The 12,995-nt window shown below is 52.1% G+C and overlaps 1 protein-coding gene across 1 annotated transcript in view; it reads left to right on the top strand.

Annotated features, from left to right (window-relative positions):
* Window positions 1-12,995, top strand: part of LOC134353474 (carnitine O-palmitoyltransferase 1, liver isoform-like) — a 138,551-nt gene that overhangs the window by 104,654 nt on the left and 20,902 nt on the right. Inside the window, exon 7 of the mRNA XM_063061477.1 lies at window positions 98-250. Coding sequence (XP_062917547.1) covers window positions 98-250 — 153 coding nt within the window. The remainder of the gene's footprint in view (window positions 1-97; window positions 251-12,995) is intronic.

Here is a 12,995-nt window from a genome sequence, read left to right as displayed (position 1 = left end):
CAGTGTCCTAATGTTTGCTGAATAATGATGAGGGGCAAGCATAAGTGATGTCATGGGGAAATTCACATTGTTTTTCTTCTGTCTCTCCAAATACCAGAGTGAAGAGAAGTTGAAGTTGTTTAAACTGGCAGCAGAGAAGCACCAGAACATGTACCGTCTGGCTATGACCGGGGGAGGCATCGACCGCCACCTCTTCTGCCTTTACGTGGTGTCCAAGTACCTGGGGCTCGACTCCCCATTCCTGAAAGAGGCAGGTGTTGTGAAGGCTCGTGCATTCCTATATCCCAGCGGTGTGGAAAGGGGCAGGTGTTGTGAGGGTCATTCAGCCCACTGACACTGCTCTGCATTTTAATAATGGCTTTTTACTTTAAAACCTTTCTCCCACCTTCTCCCCATATCCCTTAACCCCATTACCATCGAAGAACCTATCAACCCCTCTGCCTCAAAGGCTGTCATTGGCTTGGCCTACACAGCCTGACATGGTAACAGATTCCACAGATTCACCACTCTCTGGCTGAAGAAATTCCTGCTCATCTCAGATCTAAAGAGATGTACCTTTTATCTTCTGAGGCTATTCTAGCAAAATTTGGGCCTAGAACTGTTCTATCGTTGTTAATATAGCATTAGCAATCTTGCCAGTGCAGCCTTGAAAATCTCAGAGAACATTCCCAAATCCACTGACCCCTGTTGAATAGTGTGAACAAATGCTGTTTAGAGTCGGGCTGATGATGCTGTGCTTGTCCCAGTGATCATATTAGATTAGATTATGAGGACACGCAGTCCTCTTATTGTCATTTAGTAATGCATGCATTAAGAAATGATACAATGTTCCTCCGGTGTGTTATCACAGAAACACAAGACAGACCAAGACTGAAAAACTGACAAAAACCACATAATTATAATATATAGTTACAACAGTGCAAGCAATACCATAACTTAATGAAGGACAGGCCATGAAAAAAAGTCTCAAAGTCTCTCGAAAGTCCCATCATCTCACGCAGATGGTAGAAGGAAGAGAAGCTCTCTTCCTGCCATGAGCTTCCAGCGCCGCAAACTTGCCGATGCTGCACCCTGGAAGCACCCGACCACAGTCCGACTCTGAGTCGTCCGAAAACTTCAAGCCTCCGACACCGAGTACCAAGCACCATCTCTATCCGAACGCTTCGACCCCAGCCCCGATTGCCAGCAGCAGGCAAAGCCGAGGATTTGGGGCCTTCCCTCCAGAGATTCTCGATTGCACAGTAGCAGCGGCTGTGAACCGGGCATTTCAGAAGTTTCTCCAGATGTTCCTCTGTGCTTCTCACGTCTGTCTCCATCAAATCAGAATTGTGCACAGCCCCTATTTAACAACTACGATATCATTTCACCGGAGAGGCTGCACACATTGCGTCACGCCGCCATCTTCTCCCGCAGCTCCCCTGATGGGAGCGATGGTGGAAGGGGTTCTTGAATCGGTTTCTGGAGGGCAGTTTGCATAGAGGGCATCCCCTTTGCAAGGCATTCCTGGGAGAAAGTAAGTACATTTCCGGCTCTGAAGGCCTGCACTTTGGTAAACCCTACACTGCAGCCAAACACCCCTGACTGCTGGGGATGTAAGTCACTTTACGCATAAGTTGAAGGCTCCAATTTGATATAGGCATAACAGACTGCAGGTGCTGAAATCTGGAGCAACCAACAATTTGCTGCAAGAGCTCAACATTTCACTTAGCATCTTTGGAGGCAAAAGTAATTTTGTCCTCAAAAGACCTTATATTCCATCTGGGTAGCCTCCAACCTGATGGCATGAACATCGACTTCTCTAACTTCCGCTAAGGCCCCACCTCCCCCTCGTACCCCATCTGTTACTCATTTTTATGCACACATTCTTTCTCTCACTCTCCTTTTTCTCCCTCTGTCCCTCGGAATATACCTCTTGCCCATCCTCTGGGTCACCCCCCCCCTGTCTTTCTTCCCGGACCTCCTGTCCCATGATCCTCTCGTATCCCCTTTTGCCTATCACCCTGTCCAGCTCTGGGCTCTATCCCTCCCCCTCCTGTCTTCTCCTATCATTTTGGATCTCCCCCTCCCCCTCCAACTTTCAAATCCCTTACTCACTCTTCCTTCAGTTAGTCCTGACGAAGGGTCTCGGCCTGAAACGTCGACTGCGCCTCTTCCTATAGATGCTGCTTGGCCTGCTGCATTCACCAGCAACTTTGATGTATGTTGCTTGAATTTCCAGCATCTGCAGAATTCCTGTTGTTTGTCCTCAAAATGCTGCATTGGGGCTGAGAGTGAAGATTGGAGTTAGCCAGTTTAAGGAGCGGAGAGGGAGGAATGAACGGGGGTCAGTGACTAATCATGTATTGAGGAGTGATCTGTGACTGTAGTAGTGAGTCTTGACCAAACCTCACTGCTACAGCCATATATTCTTCCGCAGTACCTGATCAACCAAAAGCCACTGTCTCATCACTCTCTCAGCATTAAGGAAGGAGAATGGAAGTCTGGCTGAGTAGAGCCACATCAACAACCTCTCAATCAGTGTCAGTAGGACCAAGGAGCTGATTATTGACCTCAGAAGGAGAAAACAGGAGGTCCATGAACCAGCCTCATCGGGGGAACCAGAGGTGAAGAGGGTCAGCATCTTTAGATTCCTCTGTATTATCACTTCAGAACATCTGTCCAGGTGCAGCATGCAGGTGCCATTATGAAGAAAGTGTGGCGGCACTTCTACTTAGAAGTTTATGAAGATTTGGTATGTAATTTAAACAGGCAAACTTCTATTTATGTGTGGTAGAGAGTATTTTGACTGGTTAAATTGTGGTCTGGTACGAAAACACCAATGCATTGGATGGAAAAGCCTACAGAAAATAGTAGATGGAGTCCAGTCCATCACAGGTAAAGCCCTCTCCACCATTCAGAACATCTACATGGAAGACTGTTGCAGGAAAGCAACATGCATCATCAAGGACCTCTGTCATCCAGGCATGCTATCCTCTCACTGCTGCAGAAGGTATAGGAGCCTCAGGACCTCAACCATCACACTCTTAAATCAGAGGAGATAACTTCACTCGCCCCAAACTTAACATCTTATGGACTCACTTTCAAGGACCCTTCATCTCATGTTCTTGATATTTATTAATAATTTATTTATTTTTATTATTTCTTTTCTCTTTTTTGTATTTGCTGTTTGTTGTCTTTTGTATGTTGGTTGTTTGTCCGTACTGCTGCGTGCTGTCTTTCATTGATTCTATTGCGCTTCTTGTATTTACTGTGAATGCCCACAAGAAAATGAATTTCAGGGTTGTATATGGTGACATACATATATGTACTTCAATGATAAATTTACTTTGAACTTGAACTTTGAACTCTCTCTTTAAACTGGCCATCTTTCCTCTCCACTCATTAACACTGAAGCAAGGTCTCAGCCCAAAACGTTGGCATTTTCTGTCCCCCACTGATGTACTCAACCTGCAGAGTTCCTCCAGCAGATTACAATGTTTACTTGCCTTGATGGTTGAATTTTCTTTTTTTGCTTTGACCTGTAACTCAGCTATGAGTAATGAGGTGTTGGGTGTGGCATTAATCAGCCAAGGCAGCTTGGGATCGGGCTGAGTTGTTTGAGAGTGAGTGGGGGGGGGGGAGGCAGGGCTTGATTTAGACTCTCAGAGCGAAGCAGGAATATGTTTGTTCTTGGAGGTTCTTCAGAGAATTTGTGTCCAAAGAAGAGAATTGTGCAGAGATGTTACAGCTACGGGAAGGATGGATAAGAGGGCAATTCGAGTGGAAAAATTGTAGGAGCCACCTCTACTGTTGGATGTTTTCATCAGGGTCTCCTCTGATGAAGGTGGCAACACTTCTGCAGGCATTCCTCTGGCAGTTCAGGCTCAGGAGTTTTGGAGATCTGGTATTAAGTGACTTGGATGATGGCTGGGGTAGTCACGGAGATTTGGTTAAGAGTCATTTTCAGGGCCCTGCCTGTGACGATGGAAGCTGCTGTGGTGCCTTCAGTGTTGGTAGAATCTGATTCTCTTGTGTGTACATGGTGCCAGTTGCAACTCGGAATAACGAGGTTGAAGATTCTTCAGGTAGTAAAGCAGTTTTGAGGTCACTTGGGTGAGCTGGATTCCAGAATAAATTCCAGGGTACACAAAAGTTCCCAAAGACAAGATCAAGTGCAATCCCCTCCCTGGTAGGACTTTCCACGTACTGCTCAGTAAACATCCATGAAATCATTTTACAAATTCCACGCGACCGAAGCATCTTGTACTAGTCGGGGCATGGAAGTTAAAGGCGATGTGAGGGGCAAGTGTTTTCCACAGAGTGGTAGGTGCAACAATTGTTCATCCCAGTTTGGCAAAAGAATAAATCAAGGAAGGTAGTGCATCCATAGCTGACAAGGGAAATTAGGGATAGTATCAATTCCAAAGAAGAAGCATACAAATAGCCAGAAAAAGTGGCTCACCTGAGGACTGGGAGAAATTCAGAGTTCAGCAGAAGAGGACAAAGGGCTTAATTAGGAAGGGGAAAAAAGATTATGAGAGAAAACTGGCAGGGAACATAAAAACTGACTGTAAAAGCTTTTATAGATATGTGAAAAGAAAAAGATTGGTTAAGACAAATGTTGGTCCCCTACAGACAGAAACAGATGAATTGATTATGGGGAACAAGGACATGGCAGACCAATTGAATAACTACTTTGGTTTTGTCTTCACTAAGGAGGACATAAATAATCTTCCGGAAATAGTAGGGGACAGAGGGTCCAGTGAGATGGAGGAACTGAGGGAAATACATGTTAGTAGGGAAGTGGTGTTAGGTAAATTGAAGGGATTAAAGGCAGATAAATCCCCAGGGCCAGATGGTCTGCATCCCAGGGTGCTAAAGGAAGTAGCCCAAGAAATAGTGGATACATTAGTGATAATTTTTCAAAACTCTTTAGATTTTGGACTAGTTCCTGAGGATTGGAGGGTAGCTAATGTAACCCTGCTTTCTAAAAAAGGAGTGGGAGAGAAACCGGGGAATTATAGACCGGTTAGCCTGACATCAGTGGTGGGGAAAATGCTAGAGTCAGTTATCAAAGACGTGATAACAGCACATTTGGAAAGCGGTGATATCATCGGACAAAGTCAGCATGGATTTGTGAAAAGAAAATCATGTCTGACGAATCTCATAGAATTTTTTGAGGATGTAACTGGTAGAGTGGATAGGGGAGAACCAGTGGATGTAGTATATTTGGATTTTCAAAAGGCCTTTGACAAGGTCCCACACAGGAGATTAGTGTGCAAACTTAAAGCACACGGTATTAGGGGTAAGGTATTGATGTGGATAGAGAATTGGTTGGCAGACAGGAAGCAAAGAGTGGGAATAAACGGGACCTTTTCAGAATGGCAGGCAGTGACTAGTGGGGTACTGCAAGGCTCAGTGCTGGGACCCCAGTTGTTTACAATATATATTAATGACTTAGATGAGGGAATTAAATGCAGCATCTCCAAATTTGCGGATGACACGAAGCTGGGCGACAGTGTTAGCCGTGAGGAGGATGCTAAGAGGATGCAGGGTTACTTGGATAGGTTAGGTGAGTGGGCAAATTCATGGCAGATGCAATTTAATGTGGATAAATGTGAGGTTATCCACTTTGGTGGCAAAAACAGGAAAACAGATTATTATCTGAATGGTGGCCGATTAGGAAAATGTGAGGTGCAACGAGACCTGGGTGTCATTATACACCAGTCATTGAAAGTGGGCATGCAGGTGGTGAAAAAGGCGAATGGTATGCTGGCATTTATAGCAAGAGGATTCGAGTACAGGAGCAGGGAGGTACTACTGCAGTTGTACAATGCCTTGGTGAGACCACACCTGGAGTATTGTGTGCAGTTTTGGTCCCCTAATCTGAGGAAAGACATCCTTGCCATAGAGGGAGTACAAAGAAGGTTCACCAGATTGATTCCTGGGATGGCAAGACTTTCATATGAAGAAAGACTGGATCGACTAGGCTTATACTCGTTGGAATTTAGAAGATTGATGGGGGATCTTATTGAAACGTATAAAATCCTAAAGGGATCGGACAGGCTAGATGCAGGAAGATTGTTCCCAATGTTGTGGAAGCCCAGAACGAGGGGTCACAGTTTGAGGATAAAGGGGAAGCCTTTTAGGACCAAGATTAGGGAAAAACTTCTTTACACAGAGAGTGGTGAATCTGTGGAATTCTCTGCCACAGGAAACAGTTGAGGCCAGTTCATTGGCTATATTTAAAAGGGAGTTAGATATGGCCCTTGTAGCTAAAGGGATCAGGGGGTATGGAGGGAAGGCTGGTACAGGGTTCTGAGTTGGATGATCAGCCATGATCATACTGAATGGCGGTGCAGGCTTGAAGGGCCGAATGGCCTACTCCTGCACCTATTCTCTATGTTTTCTATGTGCCTGGGATGGGTTACCGGGTAGTGTAGAAACAGGTAGTACATTTTGGTGCAGTTTGTACGTGTCTCCTGTCACCCCAGACACCGTGTGTGTCTCCTGTCACCCCAGACACCGTGGTGTTTCTCCCGTCACCGTGTGTGTCTCCTGTCACCCTGGACACTGTGTGTGCCTCGTGTCACTGTGTGTGTGTCTCCTGTCACCCCGGACACCGTGTGTGTCTCCTGTCACTGTGTGTGTCTCCTGTCAACCCAGTCACTGTGTGTCTTTCCGGTCACCCCCGTCACCGCATGTGTCTCCTGTCACCATGTGTGTCTCCTGTCACCGAGTGTGTCTCCTGTCGCCCCGGACACTGTGTGTGTTTCCTGTCGCCCGGTACACAGTGTGTGTCTCCAGTCGCCCCGGTCACCGTGTATCCTCTGTCACCGTGTGTGTCTCCTGTCACCCCGGACACCGCATGTGTTTCCTGTCACCGTGTGTGTCTCCTGTCGCCCCGGACACCGCATGTGTTTCCTGTCACCGTGTGTGTCTCCTGTCACCCCGGACACCGTGTGTGTCTCCTGTCACTGTGTGTGTCTCCTGTCAACCCAGTCACTGTGTGTGTCTCCTGTCACCCCGGACACCGTGTGTCTTTCCGGTCACCCCCGTCACCGCATGTGTCTCCTGTCACCATGTGTGCCTCCTGTCACCGAGTGTGTCTCCTGTCGCCCCGGACACTGTGTGTGTTTCCTGTCGCCCGGTACACAGTGTGTGTCTCCAGTCGCCCCGGTCACCGTGTATCCTCTGTCACCGTGTGTGTCTCCTGTCGCCCCGGACACCGCATGTGTTTCCTGTCACCATGTGTGTCTCCTGTCGCCCCAGTCACTGTATGTGTCTCCTGTCACCGTGTGTGTCTCCTGTTGCCCCGGACATCATGTATGTCTCTTGTCGCCCGGACACCGTGTGTGTCTCCTGTCACCGTGTGTGTTTCCTGTCGCCCCAGTCACCGTATGTGTCTCCTGTCACTGTGTGTGTCTCCTGTCACCGTGTGTTTCCTGTCGCCCCAGTCACTGTATGAGTCTCCTGTCACTGTGTGTGTTTCCTGTCGCCCCAGTCACCGTGTGTGTCTCCTTCACTGTGTGTATCTCCTGTCACCGTGTGTGTCTCCTGTCACCCCGCTCACTGTGTGTGTCTCCTGTCACACCGCTCACCATGTGTGTCTCCTGTCACCCCGGTCACCGTGTGTGTCTCCTGTCACCGTGTGTGTCTCCTGTCGCCACGGACACCGCGTGTGTCTCCTGTCACCGTGTGTGTCTCCTGTCGCCCCGGACACAGTGTGTGTCTCCTGTCACCGTGTGTGTCTCCTGTGGCCCCGGACATCGTGTGTGTCTCCTGTCACCCGGACACCGTGTGTGTCTCCTGTCACCGTGTGTGTTTCCTGTCGCCCCAGTCACCGTATGTGTCTCCTGTCACCGTGTGTGTCTCCTGTCGCCCCGGTCACCGTGTGTGTCTCCTGTCACTGTGTGTGTCTCCTGTCGCCCCGGTCACCGTGTGTGTCTCCTGTCACCGTGTGTGTCTATTGTCACCCCGGATACCGTGTGTATCTCCTGTCACCCTGCTCACTGTGTGTGTCTCCTGTCACTGTGTGTGTCTCCTGTCGCCCCGGTCACCGTGTGTGTCCCCTGTCGCCCCGGACACCGTGTGTGTCTCCTGTCACCGTGTGTGTCTCCTGTCACCCCGGACACCGCGTGTGTCTCCTGTCGCCCCGGACACCGTGTGTGTCTCCTGTCACCCCGGACACCGCGTGTGTCTTCTGTCACCATGTGTGTCTCCTGTCGCCCCGGTCACCCTGTGTGTCTCCTGTCGCTCCGGACACCATGTGTGTCTGCTGTCACCCCGGACACCGTGTGTGTCTTCTGTCACCGTGTGTGTTTCCTGTCGCCCCGGTCACCGTGTGTGTCTCCTGTCACTGTGTGTGTCTCCTGTCACCCCGGACACCGTGTGTGTCTCCTGTCATCGTGTGTATCTCCTGTCACCCCGGTCACCTTGTGTGTCTCCTGTTACCGTGTGTGTCTCCTGTCAACCCCATCACCGTGTGTGTCCCCTGTCACCGTGTGTGTCTCCTGTCGCCCTGGACACCGTGTGTGTCTCCTGTCGCCCTGGACACCGTGTGTGTCTCCTGTCACCCCGGACACCGTGTGTGTCTCCTGTCATCGTGTGTATCTCCTGTCACCCTGGTAACCTTGTGTGTCTTCTGTCACCGTGTGTGTCTCCTGTCGCCTCGGTCACCGCGTGTGTCTCCTGTCGCCTCGGTCACCGCGTGTGTCTCCTGTCGCCCCGGTCACGGTGTGTGTCTCCTGTCACCCCGGACACCATATGTGTCTTCTGTTACCACGTGTGTCTCCTGTCACCGTGTGGGTTTCCTGTCGTCCCAGTCACCGTGTGTGTCTCCTGTCACTGTGTGTGTCTCCCGTCACCCCGGTCACCGTGTGTGTCTCCTGTCACCGTGTGTGTTTCCTGTCGACCCGGAGACCATGTGTGTCTACTGTCGCTGTGTGTGTCTTCTGTCGCTCCGGACACTGTGTGTGTCTCTTGTCAACCCAGACACCGTGTGTGTCTCCTGTCGCCCCGGACACCGCGTGTGTCTCCTGTCACCCTGCTCACCGTGTGTGTCTCCTGTCGCCCTGGTCACCGTGTGTGTCTCCTGTCACCGTGTGTGTCTCCTGTGGCCCCAGTCAGTGTGTGTCTCCTGTGGCCCCGGTCAGTCTGTGAGTCTCCTGTGGCCCCGGTCACTGTGTATGTCTCCGGTCACTGTGTGTGTCTCCAGTCACCGTGTGCGTCTCCTGTCGCTGTGTGTGTCTCATGTCACCCCGGTCACCGTGTGTGTCTCTTGTCACTGTGTGTGTTTCCTGTCGCCCCAGTCACCGTATGTGTCTCCTGTCACTGTGTGTGTCCCCTCTCACCCCGCTCACTGTGTGTGTCTCCTGTCACCGTGTGTGTTTCCTGTCGCCCCAGTCACCGTGTGTGTCTCCTGTCACTGTGTGTGTTTCCTGTCACCGTGTGTGTTTCCTGTCGCCCCAGTCACCGTATGTGTCTCCTGTCACTGTGTGTGTCCCCTCTCACCCCGCTCACTGTGTGTGTCTCCTGTCACCGTGTGTGTTTCCTGTCGCCCCAGTCACCGTGTGTGTCTCCTGTCACTGTGTGTGTCTGCTGTCACCCTGCTCACTGTGTGTGTCTCCCGTCGCCCCAGTCACCGTATGTGTCTCCTGTCGCCCAGGACACCGTGTGTGTCTCCTGTCACCGTGTGTGTTTCCTATTGCCCCAGTCACCGTATGTGTCTCCTGTCACTGTGTGTGTCTCCTGTCACACCGCTCACCATGTGTGTGTCTCCTGTCGCACCGGTCACCGTGTGTGTCTCCTGTCACCCCGGACACCGTGTGTGTCTTCTGTCACCGTGTGTGTTTCCTGTCGCCCCGGTCACCGTGTGTGTCTCCTGTCACCCTGGACACCATGTGTGTCTCCTGTCATCGTGTTTATCTCCTGTCACCCCGGTCACCTTGTGTGTCTCCTGTTACCGTGTGTGTCTCCTGTCACTGTGTGTGTTTCCTGTCACCGTGTGTGTTTCCTGTCACCGTGTGTGTTTCCTGTCGCCCCAGTCACCGTATGTATCTCCTGTCGCCCCGGACACCGTATGTATCTCCTGTCACCGTGTGTGTTTCCTGTCGCCCCAGTCACCGTATGTGTCTCCTGTCACCGTGTGTGTCTCCTGTCGCCCCGGTCACTGTGTGTGTCTCCTGTCACCGTGTGTGTCTCCTGTCACTGTGTGTGTCTCCCGTCGCCCCAGTCACCGTATGTGTCTGCTGTCACCGTGTGTGTTTCCTGTCGCCCCAGTCACCGTATGTGTCTCCTGTCACTGTGTGTGTCTCCTGTCGCCCCGGTCACTGTGTGTGTCTCCTGTCACTGTGTGTGTCTCCCGTCACCCCAGTCACCGTATGTGTCTCCTGTCACCGTGTGTGTTTCCTGTCTCCTGTCACCGTATGTGTCTCCTGTTGCCCCGGACACCGTATGTGTCTCCTGTCACCGTGTGTGTTTCCTGTCGCCCCAGTCACCGTATGTGTCTCCTGTCACTGTGTGTGTCTCCTGTCGCCCCAGTCACCGTATGTGTCTCCTGTCACCGTGTGTGTCTCCTGTCGCCCCGGTCACCGTGTGTGTCTCCTGTCACTGTGTGTGTCTCCCGTCGCCCCAGTCACCGTATGTGTCTCCTGTCACCGTGTGTGTTTCCTGTCGCCCCAGTCACCGTATGTGTTTCCTGTCGCCCCATTCACCGTATGTGTCTCCTGTCACTGTGTGTGTTTCCTGTCGCCCCAGTCACCATATGTGTCTCCTGTCGCCCCAGTCACCGTATGTGTCTCCTGTCGCCCCAGTCACCGTATGTGTCTCCTGTGACTGTGTGTGTCTCCTGTCGCCCCGGTCACCGTGTGTGTCTCCTGTCACTGTGTGTGTCTCCTGTCGCCCCGCTCACTGTGTGTGTCTCCTGTCACTGTGTGTGTTTCCTGTCGCCCCAGTCACCGTATGTGTCTCCTGTCACCGTGTGTGTTTCCTGTCGCCCCAGTCACCGTGTGTGTCTCCTGTCACCGTGTGTGTTTCCTGTCGCCCCAGTCACCGTATGTGTCTCCTGTCACCGTGTGTGTTTCCTGTCGCCCCAGTCACCGTGTGTGTCTCCTGTCACTGTGTGTGTCTCCTGTCACCCTGCTCACTGTGTGTGTATCCCGTCGCCCCAGTCACCGTATGTGTCTCCTGTCACCGTGTGTGTTTCCTGTCGCCCCAGTCACCGTGTGTGTCTCCTGTCACCGTGTGTGTCTCCTGTCACCCTGCTCACTGTGTGTGTATCCCGTCGCCCCAGTCACCGTATGTGTCTCCTGTCGCCCCGGACACCGTATGTGTCTCCTGTCACCGTGTGTGTTTCCTATTGCCCCAGTCACCGTATGTGTCTCCTGTCAGTGTGTGTGTCTCCTGTCACCCCGCTCACAGTGTATGTCTCCTGTCACACCGCTCACAATGTGTGTGTCTCCTGTCGCCCCGGTCACTGTTTGTGTCTCCTGTCACCCTGGACACCGTGTGTGTCTCCCGTCACCGTGTGTGTCTCCTGTCGCCACGGACACCGCGTGTGTCTCCTGTCGCCCCAGACACAGTATATGTCTCCTGTCACCGTGTGTGTCTCCTGTGGCCCCGGACATCGTGTGTGTCTCCTGTGGCCCCGGTCACCGTGTGTGTCTCCTGTCACTGTGTGTGTCTCCTGTCACCATGTGTGTCTCCTGTGGCCCCAGTCAGTGTGTGTCTCCTGTGGCCCCGGTCACTGTGTATGTTTCCGGTCACTGTGTGTGTTTCCTGTCGCCCCAGTCACCGTGTGTGTCTCCTGTCACTGTGTGTGTCTCCTGTCACCGTGTGTGTTTCCTGTCGCCCCAGTCACCGTATGTGTCTGCTGTCACCGTGTGTGTTTCCTGTCGCCCCAGTCACCGTATGTGTCTCCTGTCACTGTGTGTGTCTCCTGTCGCCCCGGTCACCGTGTGTGTCTCCTGTCACTGTGTGTGTCTCCCGTCGCCCCAGTCACCGTATGTGTCTGCTGTCACCGTGTGTGTTTCCTGTCGCCCCAGTCACCGTATGTGTCTCCTGTCACTGTGTGTGTCTCCTGTCGCCCTGGTCACTGTGTGTGTCTCCTGTCACTGTGTGTGTCTCCCGTCGCCCCAGTCACCGTATGTGTCTCCTGTCACTGTGTGTGTCTCCTGTCGCCCCAGTCACCGTATGTGTCTCCTGTCACTGTGTGTGTCTCCTGTCGCCCCAGTCACCGTATGTGTCTCCTGTCACCGTGTGTGTTTCCTGTCGCCCCGGTCACCGTGTGTGTCTCCTGTCACTGTGTGTGTCTCCCGTCGCCCCAGTCACCGTATGTGTCTCCTGTCACCGTGTGTGTTTCCTGTCGCCCCAGTCACCGTATGTGTTTCCTGTCGCCCCATTCACCGTATGTGTCTCCTGTCACTGTGTGTGTTTCCTGTCGCCCCAGTCACCCATATGTGTCTCCTGTCGCCCCAGTCACCGTATGTGTCTCCTGTCACCGTGTGTGTTTCCTGTCGCCCCAGTCACTGTATGTGTTTCCTGTCGCCCCATTCACCGTATGTGTCTCCTGTCACTGTGTGTGTTTCCTGTCGCCCCAGTCACCCATATGTGTCTCCTGTCGCCCCAGTCACCGTATGTGTCTCCTGTGACTGTGTGTGTCTCCTGTCGCCCCGGTCACCGTGTGTGTCTCCTGTCACTGTGTGTGTCTCCTGTCACCCCGCTCACTGTGTGTGTCTCCTGTCACTGTGTGTGTCTCCCGTCGCCCCAGTCACCGTATGTGTCTCCTGTCACCGTGTGTGTTTCCTGTCGCCCCAGTCACCGTATGTGTCTCCTGTCACCGTGTGTGTTTCCTGTCGCCCCAGTCACCGTGTGTGTCTCCTGTCACTGTGTGTGTCTCCTGTCACCCTGCTCACTGTGTGTGTATCCCGTCGCCCCAGTCACCGTATGTGTCTCCTGTCACCGTGTGTGTTTCCTATTGCCCCAGTCACCGTATGTGTCTCCTGTCAGTGTGTGTG

The sequence above is a fragment of the Mobula hypostoma genome, chromosome 11 (assembly GCF_963921235.1).
Source record: "Mobula hypostoma chromosome 11, sMobHyp1.1, whole genome shotgun sequence".
Taxonomy (NCBI): domain Eukaryota; kingdom Metazoa; phylum Chordata; class Chondrichthyes; order Myliobatiformes; family Myliobatidae; genus Mobula; species Mobula hypostoma.
The sequence above is the reverse complement of the archived record's forward strand: the minus strand, read 5'-3'. Positions and strand labels throughout refer to the sequence as shown.